The 20735-nt window shown below is 39.0% G+C and overlaps 1 protein-coding gene across 4 annotated transcripts in view; it reads right to left on the bottom strand.

The window, feature by feature from the left end:
- LOC140716952 (E3 ubiquitin-protein ligase DZIP3-like) overlaps nt 1–20735 on the bottom strand; it is a 195102-nt gene that overhangs the window by 124733 nt on the left and 49634 nt on the right. For all 4 annotated transcript variants that reach the window (XM_073030129.1, XM_073030130.1, XM_073030126.1 and 1 more), the window contains exons 7-8: nt 19973–20055; nt 15512–15606 (exon numbers count right to left, since the gene is read on the bottom strand). In XM_073030129.1, the coding sequence (XP_072886230.1) occupies nt 15512–15606; nt 19973–20055 (178 nt within the window). The remainder of the gene's footprint in view (nt 1–15511; nt 15607–19972; nt 20056–20735) is intronic.

A 20735-nucleotide genomic window follows, 5' to 3' on the forward strand; every position in this document is an offset into this window, starting at 1 on the left:
TAAAATTTTTAATTGCTGATTCTTGAAGGGGAGTAATGTGTCTTTGTCTATGAGAAGTGGGAAGAATCTGCATGAACCTACTGACAAAGGTAATGGAAAAGGAAAGATGCTGAAGGAAAGATCTGATGAAATGCCAGCATGGGCTGAAGATATCGTTCGGACACTGAATTCAATTCAAGATCAGAACAAGGTAATTAAAGATCAACTGGAAAAGAATAATAATGAAATGAAGTTATTTCTGGGAAAACTTAAAGATGTGGAAATTCAAGTTACTAAACATGAAGAGGAATTGAAGTCAACTAAGCAAAAACTGTCTGAAACTACAACCCGTTTGAAAAAATATCATAATAAGATTATTGATCTGGAAACTAGGTCTCGCCGAAACAACATACAAATCGTTGGATTGCAAGAAGGAGCTGAAAATGGAGACTTATCGGTTTACTTCGATAAGCCCTTTCATGATCTATTTCTGACTATTTTATCACAGCCGCCTGCTATTGAAAGAGCATACAATCTGTCCACTTCGAAATCTAGAAATTCAAACAAACCAAGATTTATTTTGGTTTGCTTTCATCACTTTAAAATTAAAGATCAAATAATGCGACAGGCAAGAAAACAGAGAGTTTTCAGATTCAACGAGTCTGAGCTCCGCTTTTATGAAGATTATCCGAAAGAAGTAATGGAACAAAGATCAAGATTTGCTTTGGTAATGAAACAAGCATATGATAAGAAACTATTCCCCCTTTGGGTTACCCGACAAAAATGAAAGTTTTTCCTCCTAATTCTTCCCCATGTACTTTCTTTGACCCAAAAGTCGCTCTGGATTTTGTCCAGGCTATACCTGTCACCGCCACTGACGCTACTACCGAATGAACTATCTGAAAAGCTGTTTGATTATCTGTCTATTACTCACATTTCGAAAAGAAGATATATGAAGGCTATCTGGATATTTCATTGACAGATTAATAAAAGAAGAAAAGAAAACCTGCTCATCATTACATCCTGCTGGATTTTTTTTTGGAAAGAAGATTTACGGTTCAAGTTTGACTGTTTAAATGGTTAATTACATATTTGACTGAGAAAAGAGGATAAAAGGTTTGTTCCTTTTATCTAATATTTGGTTTGATGTTTTTTTTTGTTTCTTAACTAACTGGTAATTTTTTTTCCTACCAATAGGGTTTTTTTTTATATATATATCTGGGAGGGTTTAGTTACTATGATATTACTAATTAATACTTTTGTAAATTTAGTTCGGTTAAATATACTATTAACCTTTTTTTTTAATCTGTTTTATTATAGCGCCCTATAACCGAATTTAAAGTTTTTTTAGGGATTTAAAGCTAAACTTGAGATGGCGCTGGTTTTTCTCTCTGAGATTCTATTATTTTGGTTCTTTTTCTGTTTAATGCATGATGGAATGTAAACACTCTCCTTTGTCAAGATGTTACTAGTCATTTTATTGCAAGGTCATTTTTTTTTGTGTACTGGCTGGGGGGACGGAGAGACAAGACTGACAGAGCAGCCCATGGCTTCGCATCTATCTTAGTTCGCTTGCCTTTTTTTTTCGGGCTTTTGGGAGGGTGGGTTGGTTTAGAGTTAGGAGTTTTTTCCCCATTGGGTGGTTCCAGAGCACGCGTGTTTTCTATATGGCTGTATTCTTCATCACTGAGATCTTTGATAATCCCGTATTGGTATGTGTTCTGCGCATGTATAAAGTAAATTGGAATAAAATTATAGTATGGCAGTTAAACAGATTAATGTAATAAGTTAGAATGTACCTGGTTGGAATCATCCTATTAAACGAAAAAAGACTTTTAAAATTATTAATCGATTCCAACCTGATATAATTTTTGCCCAGGAGACGCATATCAGGGCAGGAGATCAAAATAGATTTTTTTCGCTGGTGGAATGAAATACAGCTCCATGCTACTTCTCAGAGTAAAATTAAGGGCGTATCTATCTTTATTAAATCTAATGTATTTACTAAAGAGGATATTGAATCAGATTCTAATGACAGATTTTTAATTGTTAAAGGAGTGATGTGTAATAGAAAGGTTGTTTTGGTCTATTTGTATGGTCCTAATTTAGATGATCCTTTTTTTAAAAAAATATTTGCTTTACTGCCAGATTTAAATGAGTATATGCTGATAATGGGTGGGGATTTTAACTGTTGTTTAAATCCTATGATTGACAAGAGCTCAACTAATCAGCGACTTCCAAATCGTTCTGCGTCAGTTATTAACTCCTTTTTGACCAATTTTGGGTTGATCGAATTATGGAGGCATTTTACACCTTGATAACAGAGAATATTCCTTTTATTCCACATGTTTATAAAAAATATTCGAGGATTGATTATATTATAATTGATCCCTGCCTTTTGCCTAATGTTAAAAACTGTGAATAGATAGATAGATAGATACTTTATTCATCCCCATGGGGAAATTCAACTTTTTGACGCTATTGCTATATCTGACCATGCGCCTTTGAGTTTGTCCTTTGAATTTGATTATGTCATTTTTGCCCATCCACCATGGCGCATGTCTCAGACTTTATTGCAAAACTCTGATTTTATCATTTTATTGAAAGCCAGATAAAAGAATTTTTTTCTTTTTAATGATATAGGAGGTATGTCTAAATGAATTATATGGGATACATACAAAGCATTTTTACATGGTCAGATAATTTCTTATTCAGCTAAACTTAAAAAACAGACTAAAGCAGAATTAGATAAAATTTCAAAACAAATTAAAGATTTAGATAATATCTATGCAACTTCCCCTAATATTGATTTATTTTAAAAAAGGGTGGAACTTCAATCACAATATAACCTATTATTAACTCATCCAATTGAAGGTTATCTACTTAAGTTAAAAAGCCAATTTTATATGTTTGGAGATAAAAATAATAAACTACTTGCATCTCAATTGAAATAGGCTGGAGCCAAAAGGCAAATTTTGAAAATTCATAGAAAGGATGGTACCCTGGCTCGGGAATATGAAGAAATTAGTAAGATTTTTCAAGATTTTTATACTGAACTTTATAAATCTCAATGTCCAGTAGACTCTTCTGAAATGAATGCCTTTTTTACAAAAGATTGGTTTTCTTAAAAGTTCTGCTGAGGAGCAAAAAACTCAATGCCCAAATTACTGAATCTGAAATTCATACAGCTATTTTTTCAATGCAATCTGGTAAGGCCCCGGGACTTAATGGCTATCCTGTAGAATTTTATAAAAAATTTGGAAAATTGCTTTCTCCATATATGTTGGAGATGTTTAAAGATTCTTTTGTGAAAAGTGATTTACCCTCTACTTTTTCTGAGGCTTCTATTTCTTTAATTCTCAAAAAGGATAAAGACCATACTGATTGTGCCTCATACAGACCTATTTCATTATTGAATGTTGATGCTAAGATTCTCTCAAAGATAATGGCCAATCGGTTAGAGAGTATTTTGGGTAAAATCATTTTTAAAGATCAAACAGGCTTTATAAAGGGTCGTTATTCTTTTTCAAATGTTCGGAAACTATTTTAACATTATATATTCGCCCTCTTCTAAAACTCCACAATGCGTTATATCTTTGGATGCTGAAAAAGCATTTGATCGAGTCGAATGGAAATATTTATTTAATGTTTTAGAAAAATTTGGTTTGGTATTAATTTTAATAATTGGATTAAAATTATATATAAAGCTCCTATTGCTACTGTTGTCATTAATAACTGTAGGTCTCCTTTTTTTCTGCTATCATGAGGGACAAGACAAGGTTGTCCATTAAGTCCTTTGTTATTTAACTTAATATTAGAACCCCTTGATATTGCTCTTCATGAAGCCAAAAATATTCATGGGATTTTTGTGAATGAGACCATGCACAAGATCTCTCTTTACGCTGATGATTTATTGGTATATATATCTAAGCCTGAAGAACCTATTCCTGCTTTGCTAAAATTATTTGACAAATTTGGAGATTTTTCAGGATATAAAATAAATTTTAGTAAAAGTGAGTTACTTCCTTTAAATGAATCTGTCTCTATATATGATAATATTCCTTTTAAAGTTACGGATTCTTTTAGATATCTAGGTGTCATAATTACTAAAAATATAAGGATCTTTATAAGCCAATTTTCCTCCTTTAGTGGACTCTATGAAGTATTCATTTAGTAGATGGAGCCCACTTACATTTTCACTTGTTGGTCGTATTCATGTAGTTAAAATGATGATTTTACAAAAAAATTTATATTTATTTCAGAATATTCCTGTTTTTTTGATTTACAAGTTTTTGATTCAATTATTCTTATATTTGGGATAATAAAAGACCAAGAATTGGTAAATGTCATTTGCAAAAGTTGAAAAAGGACGGAGGTCTCGCTTTGCCGAATCTAAGAATGTATTATTGGGCTGTTAATTTGCGGTATATGTCCTTTTGGTTATATTGGGGTGATAGGAATGATCGGCCAATTTGGGTAGACCTGGAACTGAGAGCTGTGAAACAGTTTTATTTAACTTAGTTATTAGGAGTTGCTCTACCTATACAATTAGCTAAAGTTGCTAATTTAAACCTATATCCTGTGGTTAAGCACTCTTTACAAATTTGGCTCCAGTTCCGCAATTTATTTAATCTTAAAAAATTTAAACTTCGTAGTATAATTTATTGTAATTACTTTTTTTAAACCTTCTTGGAGTGATCCAATTTTTTTACTTTGGAAAAATAAAGGTATTAATTCTTTTTTGGATTTATTTAAAGAAGGCAGACTGATGTCTTTTGAACAATTAGTCGATAAGTATTCTCTCTCATATTCATACTTTTTACAGTATCTTCAAGTTAGACATTTTTTACAAAAATACTTTAGTAATTTTCCTTACATATTGGAGGCTGACTCGTTAGATACTATTATGAATATGAACCCCTCAATGAAAGGTTCTATTGGAAGAATTTATAATTTATTATTACAATGGGATAAGCGTCCTTTACTTAAGATTAAACAGGATTGGGAGAAGGAACTCAATTTGACTTTTTTTTTGGAGGATGCTATCACGTATTTGCTGCACAAATCACTCTCTCACCTAGAGGGGGTCAGTTGTGCTGTGAGGATTACATTCCTTGACTTCTCTAGTGCCTTTAACACCATCCAGCCCAAGATCTTAAGGCACAAACTAACGGAGATGGGAGTAGACTCACATGGTGGATTGGATAGTGGACTACTTGACAGATAGACCTCAGTATGTGTGGTTGGGAGACTGTAAGTCTGACACGGTGGTCAGCAGCACAGGGGCGCCGCAGGGAACCGTACTCTCTCCGGCCCTGTTCACCCTGTACACATCAGACTTCCAATATAACTCGGAGTCCTGCCATGTGCAGAAGTTCGCTGATGACACGGCCATAGTGGGGTGTGTCAGGAATGGACAGGAGGAGGAGCATAGGAAACTGATACAGGACTTTGTGATATGGTGCAACTCAAACTACCTGCGTCTCAATATCACCAAGACCAAGGAGATGGTGGTGGACTTTAGGAGATCTAGGCCTCATATGGAGCCAGTGATCATTAATGGAGAATGTGTGGAGCAGGTTAAGACCTACAAGTATCTGGGAGTACAGTTAGACGAGAAGCTAGACTGGACTGCCAACACAGATGCCTTGTGCAGGAAGGCACAGAGTGTACTGTACTTCCTAAGAAGGTTGGCGTCATTCAATGTCTGTAGTGAGATGCTGAAGATGTTCTATAGGTCAGTTGTGGAGAGCGCCCTCTTCTTTGTGGTGGCGTGTTGGGGAGGAAGCATTAAGAAGAGGGACGCCTCACGTCTTAATAAGCTGGTAAGGAAGGCGGGCTCTGTCGTGGGCAAAGTACTGGAGAGTTTAACATCGGTAGCTGAGCGAAGGGCGCTGAGTAGGCTACGGTCAATTATGGATAACTCTGAACATCCTCTACATAGCACCATCCAGAGACAGAGAAGCAGTTTCAGCGACAGGTTACTATCGATGCAATGCTCCTCAGACAGGATGAAGAGGTCAATACTCCCCAATGCCATTAGGCTTTACAATTCTACCGCCAGGACTTAAGAACTTTTTAAAAGCTATTATTAATGCTTTTTGAGATAGTGATTTAGATGCATATCATATTTTTTACTGAGTTAAGTATTGTATGTAATTAGTTTTGCTACAACAAGTGTATGGGACATTGGAAAAAAAGTTGAATTTCCCCATGGGGATGAATAAAGTATCTATCTATCTATCATCTATCTATCTTTTATATGGGAGGATTGTACACGGATTCTGAAGCTGGTTAACTCTTCTTCGATCTGTGCTAGTCATTCACTGATTCAATTTAAAATTGTACATCGCTACCATTTGACGAAGGAGAGACTTTCTAAAATATTTCCCAATGTTGACAAGTATTGTGATAGATGTAAAACTGAGATAACTACACTGACATATATGTTCTGGTCATGTTCTATATTAAAACAGTTTTGGAAGTCAGTCTTTTCGACAATTTCTAAAGCACTCAGAATCAACTTACAACCTAATAAATTGACTGTGCTTTTTGGAATAATTCCTCAAAATATCCATGGTATTTCTGTGTCTGACCAACACGTTACTGCGTTTGTTACATTGATAGCTAGGAGGGTCATCTTGTTGAAATGGAAGGATATATCAGCTCCTACTTTGTCACAATGGGTCTCTCAAGTGATGCTGTGTCTTAGTTTGGAGAAAATTAGAAGTCGAACCTTTGAACCTTTATTTGATTTTGAGAAGAGATGAGGCTCATTTGCTTGTTATTATCATTTCAGTTAACTGATAGATTTCCTCCACAATCTAAATGTAAATTTTTTTTGATATATCTATTTTTCTTGTTGGCGGATTGATGTTTATTTTTAAGAAGCTTTTTGTATGACGCATGGCTTCGGGGTTGTATCTCCAATGAGTTTCTTTTTATTCCCTGACTTTTCTTGCTTAGTAGGGTTTTTTTAATTATTCACAAAAATTTTCAATCTTTAAGATAATTTCTTCTTTTTTGAGGCATTGTAAGTATTGTTTCTTCGATGTACCTGTGCTATTTTTGAATAATAATAATAAAAAGATTTGAAAAGAAAGAACTCTCTCAATCCTATTCTCCTGCCTTCTCCCGATAACCTTTGACGCCTTGACAACTCAAGAAACTATCAAACTTCATTTTAAATATAACCATATAACAATTACAGCACGGAAACAGGCCACCTTGGCCCTTCTAGTCCATGCCAAACACTTACTCTCACCTAGTCCCACCAAACTGCACTCAGCCCATAACACCCCATTCCTTTCCTGTCCATTTACCTATCCAATTTTTTTTTTAAATGACAAAATTGAACCTGCCTCTACCACTTCTACTGGAAGCTCGTTCCACAATATACTTAATGACTTGGCCTCCACAACTGCCTGTGGCAATAAATTCCACAGGTTCACCACTCTCTGGATAAACAATTTCCTCCCCATCTTTTCTCCAAAGGGACATCCTTCTAATCTGAGGCTATGCCCCCTTCTCTTAAACTCACCCACTATAGGAAACATCCTCTCCACATCCACTCATTTTGCAGACTAAGGGGGAGCAGCCAAATGTCTTGGCAGATATTGGTACCGATGAGATAGGAAGGAAAAGAAATGAGGTCCTGAAAAGAGATTTTTAGAGAGCTAGATAAAAAGCTGAGAAGCAAAACCTCCCGGGTAGTAATTTCTGGATTGTTGCCTGTGTCATGCACCAGTGAGAGTACAAACAGGATGATTTGGCAGATAAATACATGGCTGAGAAGCTGGTGCAAAGGGCAGGGCTTCATGTTCTTGGATAACTGGGATCTCTTCTGAGGGATGTATGACCTGTTCAAAAGTGACAGGTTGCATCTAAACCCGAGGGGGACCAATATTCTCGCGGGCAGGTTTGTTCGAGCTGTTGGTGGGTGAGGGAGGTGTTTAAACTAATTTGGCAAGGGAGTGGGAAACAGAGTGAAGAAACTCAGGATAGTCTGAATGGAATAGATGGTTTTGTGGCTAAGTTTGCTGATGATACAAAGATAGGTGGAGGGGCTGGTAGTGCTGAGGAAACAGAGAGTCTGCAGAGAGACTTGGATAGATTGGGAGAATGGGCTAAGAAGTGGCAAATGAAATACAATGCTGGAAAGTGTACAGTCATGCACTTTGGTTGAAGAAATAAACGGGCAGACTATTATTTAAATGGGGAGAGAATTCAAAGTTCTGAGATGCAACGGGACTTGGGAGTCCTCGTGCAGGATACCCTTAAGGTTAACCTCCAGGTTGAGTCGGTGATGAAGAAGGCAAATGCAATGTTGGCATTCATTTCTAGAGGAATGGAGTATAGGAGCAGGGATGTGATGTTGAGGTTCTATAAAGCACTGGTAAGACCTCACTTGGAATACTGTGTGCAGTTTTGGGCTCCTTATTTAAGAAAGGATGTGCTGACGTTGGAGAGGGTTCAGAGAAGATTCACTAGAATGATTCTGGGAATGAGAGGGTTAACATATGTTTGACCGCTCTTGGACTGTACTCCTTGGAGTTTAGAAGAATAAGGGGGGACCTCATAGAAACATTTCGAATGTTGAAAGGCATGGACAGAGTGGATGTGGCAAAGTTGTTTCCCATGGTGGGGGAGTCTAGTACGAGAGGACATGACTTGAGGATTGAAGGGTGCCCATTCAGAACAGAGATGTGAAGAAATTTTTTTAGCCAGAGGGTGGTGAATCTATGGAATTTGTTGCCACGGGAGGCAGTGGAGGCCAAGTCATTGGGTGTACTTAAGGCAGAGATTGATAGGTATCTGAGTAGCCAGGGCATCAAAGGTTATGGTGAGAAGGCGGGGGAGTGGGATTAAATGGGAGAATGGATCAGCTCATGATAAAATGGCGGAGCAGACTCGATGGGCCGAATGGCCAACTTCTGCTCCTTTGTCTTATGGTCTTTTGACAGGGCATATGGTAAAAAAGTAAAGATAGCATGCAGTAAGACTGTCAGGAAGGGCAGACAGATGGTGGGACTTAGTTGCAGCCAACAGGCTGAGTATCAAATCATTAGGGATGTGGAGTCAGAAAGGTAGCAAATACATTACTCAAGGTATTCCATCTAAATGTGCGTAGTATAAGAAATAAGGTGGATGATCTTGTTGCAATATTACAGATTGCCAGGTATGATGTTGTGGCCATCCCTGAATCGTGACTGAAGGGCGGTTGTAGTTGGGAGATGAATATCCAAATTTACACGTTATATCGGAGGGATAGGAAGGTAGGCAGAGGGGTTGGTATGGCTTGGTAAAGAATAGCATCAAATCAGTAGAAAGATGTGACATAGGATCAGAAGATGTTGAATCCTTGTGGGTTGAGTTAAGAAACTGCAAGGGTAAAAGGACCCTGATTGCAGTTATATACAGGCCTCCCAACAGTAGCTGGGAAGTGGACCACAAGTTACAACAGGAAATAGAAAAGGCGAGTCAAAAGGGCAATGTTATTGTAGTCATGGGAGATTTTAACATGCAGGTTGACTGGGAAAATGAGGTTGGTAATGATCTCAAGAGAGTGAGCTTGTTGAATGCCTAAGAGACAGCTTTTTAGAGCAGTTTGTCATTGAACTGGAGGCAATTAGGGAGCTTAAGGTAAAAGAACCCTTAGGAACTAGTGATCACAATATGATTGTGTACAACTTGAAATTTGATAGGTAGGAAGTAAAGTCTGATGTAGCAGTACTTCAGTGGAGTAAGGGTATGAGAGAGGAGTTGGCCAAAGTAAATTGGAAGAAGACAAGGGAAGTCAAAGCAAATGCCATGTTAGCATTCATTTCAAGAGATCTCGAATACAAGAGCATGGATATGATGCTGAGGCTTTATAAGGCACTGGTGAGGCCTCACCTTGAGTATCGTTAACATTTTTGTGCCCCTCATCTTAGAAAAGATGTGCTGGCATTGGAGAGGGTCCAGAGGAGGTTCACAAGGATGATTTCATGAATGAAAGGGTTATCATACGAGGAACGTTTGATAGCTCTGGGTCTATACTCACTGGAATTCAGAAGGATGAGGAGGGTTCACATTGAAACCTTTCAAATGTTGAAAGGCCGAAACAGAGTAGATGTGGAAAGGATGTTTCCCATGGTGGGAGAGTCTAGGACAAGAGGGCACAGCCTCAGGATAGAGGGGCACCCTTTCAAAATAGAGATACAGAGAAATTTCTTTAGCCAGAGGGTGGTGAATTTGTGGAATTTGTTACAACAGGCAGCTGGAGGCCAGGTATTTGGGTGTATTTAAGGCAGAGCTTGATAGGTTCTTGATTGGACATGGCATCAAAGGTTACGGGGAGAAGACCGGGAACTGAGGTTGAGGAGGAGAGAGATAAAGGAACAGTCATGATTGTTTCTTAATTGGATATGGCATCAAAGGTTATGGGGAGAAGGCCAGGAAGTGGAGCTGAGGAGGGGGAAAAAGGATCAGCCATGACTGAATGGAAGAGCAGACTCGATGGGCCAGATGGCCTAATTCTGCTCCTATGTCTTATGGTCTTATATCAATGAAGGGTATTTAGAGGGATGAAGGGTAGGGGGGGTGGCATTCCTAGTCAGGGAAAATGTTACAGCAGTGCTCAGGCAAGACAGATTAGAGGGCTTGTCTACCAAGGCCATATGGGTGGAGCTGAGAAACAGGAAAGGTATGATCACATTAATGGGGTTGTATTATAGACCACCCAATAGTCAGCGAGAATTGGAGGAGCAAATCTGCAGAGAGATGGCAGACAACTGCAAGAAACATAAAGTTGTGATAGTAGGGGATTTAATTTTCCACGTATTGATTGGGACTCCCATACTGTTAAAGGTCTAGACAGGTTAGAGTTTGTAAAATGTGTTCAGGAAAGTTTTCTAAATCAATATATAGAGGTACCAACTAGAGAGGATGCAATATTACATCTCCTATTAGGAAACGAGTTAGGACAGGTGACGGAAGTGTGTGTAGGGGAACACTTTGGGTCTAGTGATCGTAACACCATTAGTTTCAACTTGATCATGGATAAAGATAGATCTGGTCCTCGGGTTGAGGTTCTCAACTGGAAAAAGGCCAAATTTGAAGAAATGAAAAAGGATCTAAAAAGCGTGGATTGGGACAGGTTGCTCTCTGGCAAGGATGTCGTTAGTAAGTGGGGGGCCTTCAAAGGAGAAATTTTGAGAGTGCAGCGTTTGCATGTTCCTGTCAGGATTAAAGGCAAAGTGAATAAGAATAAGGAACCTTGGTTCTCTAGGGATATTGGAACTCTGATAAAGAAGAAGAGAGAGATGTATGACATGTATAGGAAACAGGGAGCAAATAAAGTACTTGAGTATAAAAAGTGCAAAAAAATACTTAAGAAAGAAATCAGGAGGGCTAAAAGAAGACATGAGGTAGCTTTGGCAGTCAAGGTGAAGAATAACCCAAAGAGCTTTTACAGGTATATTAAGAGCAAAAGGATAGTAAGGGATAAAATTGGTCCTCTTGAAGATCAGAGTGGTCAGCTATGTATGGAACCAAAAGAAATGGGGGAGATCTTAAATGGATTTTTTGTGTCTGTATTTACTAAGGAAATGGGCATGGAGTCAATGGAAATAAGGCAAACAAGTAGTGAGGTCATGGAACCTATACAGATTGAAGAGGAGAAGGTGCTTGCTATCTTGAGGCAAATCAGAGTAGATAAATCCCCAGGACCTGACAGGGTATTCCCTCGGACCTTGAAGGAGACTAGTGTTGAAATTGCAGGGGCCCTGGCTGATATATGTAAAATGTTGGTATCTGCGGGTGAGGTGCCGGAGGATTGGAGGATAGCTCATGTTGTTCCGTTGTTTGAAAAAGGCTCTAAAAATAATACGGGAAATTATAGGCCGGTAAGTTGGACGTCGGTAGTAGGTAAATTATTGGAAGGAGTACTAAGAGATAGGATCTACAAGCATTTGGATAGACAGGGACTTATTAGGGAGAGTCAACACGGCTTTGTGTGTGGTAGGTCATGTTTAACAAATCTATTAGAGTTTTTCGAGGAGGTTACCAGGAAAGTGGATGGAGGGAAGGCAGTGGATGTTGTCTACATGGACTTCAGTAAGGCCTTTGACAAGGTCCCACTTGGGAGGTTAGTTAGGAAGATTCAGTCGCTAGGTATACATGGCGAGGTAGTAAATTGGATTAGACATTGGCTCAATGGGAGAAGTCAGAGAGTGGTAGTGGAGGATTGCTTCTCTAAGTGGAGGCCTGTGACTAGTGGTGTGCCACAGGGATCAGTGCTGGGTCCATTGTTATTTGTCAGATAGCTTTAAGGTAAGGGGAGGAAAGTTCAAGGGGGATATCAGAGGAAAGTTTTTTTACTCAGAGAGTGGTTGGTGCATGGAATGCACTGCCTGAGTCAGTGGTGGAGGCAGATACACTAGAGAAGTTTAAGAGACTACTAGACAGGTATATGGATGAATTTAAGGTGGAGGGTTATATGGGAGGCAGGGTTTAAGGGTCAGCACAACATTGTGGGCCCAATGGCCTGTACTGTGCTGTATTGTTCCTTGTTCTTTATATCAATGATCTGGATGATAATGTGGTAAACTGGATCAGCAAATTTGCTGATGATACAAAGATTGGAGGTGTGGTGGACATTGAGGAAGGTTTTCAAAGCTTACAGAGATTTGGACCAGCTGGAAAAATGGGCTGAAAAATGGCAGATGGAGTTTAATACAGACAAGTGTGAGGTATTGCACTTTGGAAGGACAAACCAAGGTAGAACATACAAGGTAAATGGTAGGGCACTGAGGAGTGCAGTACAGAGGGATCTGGGAAAACTGATACAAAAATCCCTAGAAGTGGCGTCACAGGTAGATAGGGTCATAAAGGGAGCTTTTGGTACATTGGCCTTTATAAATCAAAAGTATTGAGTATAAGAGTTGGAATGTTATGGTGAGCTTGTATAAGGCATTGGTGAGGCTGAATTTGGAGTATTTTGTGCAATTTTGGTCACCAAATTACAGGAAGGATATTAATAAGGTTGAAAGAGTGCAGAGAAGGTTTACAAGGATGTTGCTGGGACTTGAGAAACTGAGTTACAGAGAAAGGTTGAATAGGTTAGGACTTTATTCCCTGGAGCGTAGAAGAATGAGGGGAGACTTGATAGAGGTATATAAAATTATGATGGGTATAGATAGAGTGAATGCAAGCAGGCTTTTTCCACTGAGGCTAGCGGAGAAAAAAACCAGAGGACATGGGTTAAGGGTGAAGGGGGAAAGTTTAAAGGGAACATGGGGTGGGGGCTTCTTCACACAGAGGGTGGTGGGAGTGTGGAATGAGCTGTCAGATGAAGTGGTAAATGTGGGCTCACTTTTAACATTTAAGGAAAACTTGAACAGTTACATGGATGAGAGGTGTATGGAGGGATATGGTCCAGGTGTAGATCAGTGGGACAAGGCAGAAAAATGGTTCAGCACAGCCAAGAAGGGCCAAAAGGCCTGTTTCTGTGCTATAATGTTCTTGTACTGTGCTGTAGTGCTCCATGTTCTATGTTCTTCTAATAGGTAATCTGATGATCAGCTTGGACCTGGTGAGCCAAGATTTCCATTGCTGTACTGTATGACACAGTACTATAATACAATGCAAATGACAATCCCTGTGTTAGAGAGGTCCTGCATAAGGGTTCCAGAAAATGATTCATCTTCATTAAGAGGTGAACACTGAATGTTTCTCAGTTCTACACACAGTGCTCAATGGATCAAGCTTGTGTGTTCTCAGGAACGTGGTGTAGGCCATTCACTATGCCCACCCTTGACCCCATCCTTTGGTTAATAAAAATAACAATTAACCCAGTATTATTCAGTTTGTGAAAAAATATTACAATCTTCTGTGTACTATGTCTCCAGAAATGTTCACTAGCTTCTTTCAAGAGAGCCATGGATCTGATATTAGATTCCCATCCTGGATTAGTTTCTCTCCCTCCTCTTTTGGGCTTATTCAGCTTTAGTTTGTGTAACCACTCTCATGAGCTGATGCCCTGGAATCCAGGTGTCACTTCAACACCAATTAGAACACTAACAATACTCTGGCTGTGATTTATTTACCAACCTGAGGGAACTAGTTCAGATAATTAAACGAGTCAAATAAACAGTGTACCCATTTTCTCTTCCACTCTGCTCTTAACACACCCAAGTCATAGTCATAGAGCACTACAGCACAGAAACAGGCCCTTCTGCCCATCTAGTCCATGCCAAATTATTAATCTGCCTAGTTCCATCAACCTGCACCTGGACCACACCATATCCTTCCCACCCATTTACCTATCCAAATTTATCTTAAATGTTGCAATTGAACCTTCATCAACCATCTCTGCTGGCAATTCATTCCACACTCTCACCACCCTCCGAGTGAAGAAGTTCCCTTGAAGTTCTTCTTAAACATTTCACCTTTCACCCTTTACCTATGATCTCTAGCTCTAGTCTCACCCAACCTTAGTGGAAAAAGCCATTTTGCATTTACCCTATCTATACCCTCATAATTTTCCATACCACTATCTAATCTCCCCTTACTTGCCTACGTTTCAGGGAATAAAGTCCTAACCTATTCAATCTTTCCCTACAAGTCAAGCAGGCCTTGGCCTCTGAGGTTGAGTGAGATGTGAAAACCCCGGGACTGTTTACTCAAGAAATTTTAATGACAATATGAATGGAACGTAAATAAAATGATGCCGCTTAAACTGAAAATGTTCTGCATCGTAAATACATTCAGTGGCCACTTTATTTGGTACACCTGTACACCTGCTTGTTTAGAATCATAATCAGGTTTATTATCACTGACATGTGACGTGAAATTTGTTAACTTAGCAGCAGCAGATCAATGCAATACATAGTCTAGCAGAGAGAGAAAAAAATAAATAAAATAAAACATAATAAACAAGTAAATCAATTACGTATATTGAATAATTGTTTTAAAAAGTGTGCAAAAACAGAAATACTGTACAGAAATAATGCAAACATTCAATCAGCCCATCATGTGGTAGCAACTCAATGCATTAAAGCATGTGAACATGGTGAAGAGGTTCAGTTGTTGTTCAGACCAAACATCAGAATGGGGAAGAAATGTGATCTCAATGACCTCGACCATGGAATGATTGTTGGTACCAGATGAGATAGTTTGAGTATCTCAGAAACTGGTAATCTCCTGGGATTTTCACACACAGCAGTCTTTAGAGTTTACAGAGAATGGTACAAAAAACATCAGTGAGCAGCAGTTCTGTGGGTGAAAACACCTTGCTAATGAGAGAGGTTGGAGGAGAATGACCAGACTGGTTCAAGCTGACAGGAAGGTGACAGTAACTCAAATAACCACACGTTACAACAGTGGTGTGCAGAAGAGCATCTCTGAATGTTCAACATGTCAAACCTTGAAGTGGATGGACTACAGTAGCAAAAGAAAACACACCAAATTTTAATCCTGTACCTAATTAAAGTACATTTCTGGAAAAAGATCATGTTTAAACAGTCCAACTAGCCATCATGGTAAAGGGTACCTTGTTTCCACAGCTTTGCTGTATGTGAGGATGGCAGCTGTGAATTCACTGATGCTCACCTCGTCTTCACCTTTCCATTGAAGATGTGTAATCTTCTAATGACAAAGCACACAAGATTACTGTAAAGTTAACTGCTCCAATCTGAACCACTGCAGATTTCAGTGCCTTTCTGTACACCTACCGACAATCCCCGATGTTTCAGTGGAGAAGACAGTAAGTGCACAGTCAGAACTCAATGACTCAATGCCAAGTCTGTGGCTACAACAAATCTATCCCAACAAATGGATTGAAGCATAGAAACTCTCATTGTCACTAAAGACTCTAGTAAATTTCTACAGTTGTTCTGTGGAGAACATTCTAACCATCTGATATGCAGGAGCCACTGCACAGGATCAGAAAAAGCTACAGAGTTGTAAACCCAGCCAGCTCCATCATGGGCACTAACTTCCCCAACAGAGGACACCTTCCTTCAAAGGTGATGCCTCAAAAAACGCAGCATCCGTTATTAAGGACCCCCTTCACCCAGGACATAACCTCTTCTCGTTGCTACCATCAAGGAGGTGGTACAGGAGACTGAAGACACACTATCAATGTTTTATGAACAGCTTCTTCCTCTCTGCCATGGGATTTGTGAGTGAACAATAAGCCAATCCATGTACACTACTTCACTTTTTTTGCTCTCATTTGCACTACTAATACAATTTAATTTTTATATGTACTTTGTATTGCAATTTAGTTTTTTTCTGTGATTGCACTGTACTGCAGCCTGCAAAATAACAAATTTCACGACATATGTCCATAAAACCATAAGATATAGGAGCAGAATTAGGCCATTTGGCCCATCAAGTCTGCTCTGCATTTCATCATGGCTGATCCAATTTTCCTCTCAGCTCCCATCTCCTGCCTTCTCCCCATATCCCTTCATGTCCTAACCAATCAAAAATCAATCAACTTCTGCCTTAAATATACTTAAACATTTGGCCTCTCCAGCTGCCTGCGGCAAAGAATTCCACAGATTCTCTACCCTCTAGCTAAAGAAATTCCTCATCATCTTCATTCTAAAAGGATGCCCCTCTATTCTGAGGCTGTGTCCTCTGGCCTTAGACTCTCCCACCATTAGGAAACATCCTCTCCACATCCACTCTATCAAGGGCGTTCACCATTCAATAGGTTTCAATGAGGTCACCCCTCATTCTTCTGAATTCTAGTGAATACAGGCCCAGAGCCATCGAATGCTCTTCATATGACAAGCCATTCAATCCTGGAATCATTTTCGTGAACCTCTTTTGAATCCTCTCCAGTTTCAGCACATCCTTTCTTGGATAAGGGACCCAAAGTTGCTCAGAATACTCCAAGTGAGGCCTCACCAGTGCTTTATAAAGTCTCAACACTACATCCTTGCTTTTAAATTCTAGTCCCCTTGAAACGAATGCTAACATCGCATTTGCCCTCCTCACCATAGACTCTACTTGCAAGTTAACCTTTAGGGAATCCTGCACAAGGACTCCCAAGTCCCTTTGCACCTCAGTTTTTTTTTTGTGTTTTCTCTCCATTTAGAAATTTCTTCTACCAAAGTGCATAAGAGCACACTTCCCAACACTATTCCATCTGCCATTTCTTTGCCCATTTTCCTAATCTATCCAAGTCCTTCTGTAGCCTCTATACTTCCTCAAAACCACCTGTTCCTCCACCCATCTTCATATCGTCTGCAAACTTTGCAACAAAGCCATCTATTCCATCATCCATGTCAGTAATATTAAACCAGATTCTGTTTCTGATTCCCTCATACAATGGTCAATCTCCCAAGACCCCCTACAATAAGATGATTAATTAACCCATTCTTATTGCACAATCTTCACTGTCATTTTCCTTACTTAGTTCCAGAAGTCCCCAGTAGTAGACATATGTGCCATCACAAAGAAGGCACAATGGCACCTCTACTTCCTTAAAAGTTTGCATAGGTTCAGTATATCAGCTAAAACTTTGACGAACTTCTATAGATGTACAGTGTAAGGTATCCTAACTGGTTACATCATGGCCTGGTATGGAATCTTAATGCCCAAGAACAGAAAATCCTACAAAAAGTAGTGGATACGGCCCAGTCCATCACTGAGTAAATCTACAAGGAGCACTGTCACAAGAAAGCAGCATTCATCATCAAGGCCCCCAACCTTCTGGGCCTTAATCTCTTTCCACTGCTGCTATCAGAAAGGAGGCACAAGGACCTCAGGACCCACACCAATAGGTTCAGGAAAGGTTAACCCCTCAACCATCAGGTTCTTGAATTGGCACGAATAATTTCACTCACCACAATTCTGAATTGATTCCACAACCTATGGACTCACTTTCAGGAACTCTTTCCAACTCAGGCTCTCAGTATTATTGATTAACTTTTTTTAATATATATTATTTGCATAATATGTCCTCTTTTGCATAGTTTGTCAGTCTATGTTTATGTAGAATTTTCCATAAATTCTATTGTTTTTCTTTATTTTCCTGTAAATACCTGTAAGTAAATGAATCTCAGAGTTGTATATGATGATATATATGCACATATATAATAATTTTTCTTTAAATTTGAAATACATGTATATTGATCTGGAAAATCATTTGGTGTAGCTTCCATAAACTTATACCCCCCCCCTAATTTTCATTGTCCAATCTATACATAGATTCAATGATTACTGCAACAACAAATTTCACGACATACATCAGCGATAATAAACCTGATTCAAAGTTCAAAGTATTTTATTATCAAAATACTTTTATTATCACTTTTATTTTCAAAAGTGGAAATATGTCACCATATAAACTCTGTGATTCATTTTCTTGTGGGCATTCACAGTCAACCTATTTTCTATGCTTTTAAGCTAAGAAACATAATAGAATCAATGAAAGACTGCCCGAAACAGGGTGGGCAAACAACCAAAGTACAAAACACAACACAATGCAAATACAAAAAGAAAAACAAAATAATAATAATAAATAAATAAACAACTAATATCAAGAACATGAGACAAAGGGTCCTTGAAAGTGAGTCGATAGGTTGTGGGAACAGTTCAGTGATGGGGTGAGTAAAGTTATTCCCCCTGTATTATCACTATTTGCACTGTGGGAGGACATGGCTTATTCTGATTGGTGAAAGTTGCTTCCAGCTTGTTTGGTTAGCTTAGAAACTCCAGCTGCTTTTCCCATTGGATAGCTGCCTGATGTCCAGTTTCAAATATCTTGGGTATATAGACAGCACGTGTGGGAGATTCGCTTTCCCTTTGTTTACAGCAAACAGTGCATATGGCCATTGGGAAGGTATGCTCTGTGTGCGCTTTTAACTAAGTATGTTTGTTAAAGGTATGTATGCTTGTTGAATATTCAGTTTTGTAGTTTCTGTAACTTGAGGAACATGAATGATCAAATTTTTACTGTTTGAAAATAAATGATTAAAATACTTATTCAAAGTCAGCGATTTCTATCTCAATTGCTAGACCTATAAACTGATTCAACATTACACTATTAAATGCACTTTGAGCTCTGCCACACCTAAACTGTTGGCTGGAAATAGCGCTCAAAGTTTTCTAAACTTTGCCTTTTCATAGCACCACCCATGCTAATTCCAGGTTTATATCACAATCTCCTGAGCCAAGAACATTTCTCAGTACTGTGCTCATCTCTTCCATTATCAATATTCATTATTGAGATTATCTATTTCCATTATAGATACTCATTATCTACAGTATATAGCCCTCTTTTTTGCCAAAACACAAGAGATTTGCAAATGCTGGAAATTGGGAGTAACACACACAAAATGCCGGAGGAACTCAGCAAGTCAGGCAACATCTGCGGAGAGAACTTTTTTAAAAAGTTGACGTTTCGGGCCAAGACCCTTCATCAAGACAAAGGTTGATATTATTTGCTCTAAATCAGGGGTTCCCAAACCTTATTTTATGACACAAACCCCTACCATTAAGTGGAGGGGGGGATCCGCGGACCCCAGGTTGGGAACCCCAGCTCTAAATTAAGGGATTAAATTTTGCAGCACTGATCTTTGATTAATGGGACAATTTTTGCTCCTTCCTCTGTAGATAAAGAAGAATTCATTGACTAGTCAGGAAAATAACCTGCAATGCAATGGATTTATAAACATGTGGAACCAAGGCAAAAATATGTTAAGTCTGCTCTTTGAAAAGTTCAATCAAAATCACCTATCACCTGCCAGCTTGTACTCCTTCCCCTTCTTTTCTTCTCCTGAAGGATCACAGCCAAAAACCTTGACTCTTCATTCCTCTCCAAAATGCTGCCTGACCCACTGAATTCCTTCTTTTCTTTGCCTCTTGTTTTATAGATGGAGTTGAATGAAACAAGGGACGATAAGAACAGGGGACCTTCCAGGTGACTGACATGACATGCATAAAGAAGCAGCAAGGAACTGATTCATAACATAACAGGAAACACCAAGGTACTTACCTGGTTATTGCATTCACAATTTCGTTCAAAATCATTTAGCAGAGAATCCCCCTCATCGGCAAATTTCTTTATATAATCTGCAACTAAACAAAGTACAAAATGATAAGAGGCAGAGATCGAGTAGACAGCCAGAGACTTTTCCCAGCGCGATAATGGCTAATACGAGGGGGCATCATTTTTAGGTGATTGAAGGAAAGTATAGGGTGGATATCAGAGGCAGGTTCTTTACAAAGAATGTGCTGGGTGTGTGGAATGCCCTGCCGGGGTGATGGTAGAGGCAAATACATTTGGGACATTTAAGAAACTCTTAGATAGGCACATGGATGGTAGAATAATGGAGGGCTATGTGGGAGGGAAGGGTTAGATTGATCTTAAGAGTGGGTTACTCTTAAGGGCTTGTACTGTGCTGTAATGGTTTATGTACTAAACAGTCTATGCAGCAATTTGACATCCCATGGCTGTGAATGAGACTGTGTCTGAGACTGTGTACTTAGAAGAGAACAACATGTTCTCCAAATACTGAACAGCAAACTGTGCCAATTTATCCATAAGTAACGTGCACTCCTGCAGTTCAGTTGGTAAATGTGATGATCAGTCATCAAGGCAAGATTACTGTAAGCATGTGCACTAGGGAGTTCCCTGTTCAGTTTCCTGCTGGGTAAAACTGTAGCAAATACATCTCCATTTGTGCAAATGCAAGGTCATCTACCTTAGACCTGGCATTCACACTACTTTCTGAGTGACAAAAATATAAACAGGAGAG

This window comes from Hemitrygon akajei, chromosome 26, assembly GCF_048418815.1.
Source record: "Hemitrygon akajei chromosome 26, sHemAka1.3, whole genome shotgun sequence".
In the NCBI taxonomy this organism is placed as follows: Eukaryota; Metazoa; Chordata; class Chondrichthyes; order Myliobatiformes; family Dasyatidae; genus Hemitrygon; species Hemitrygon akajei.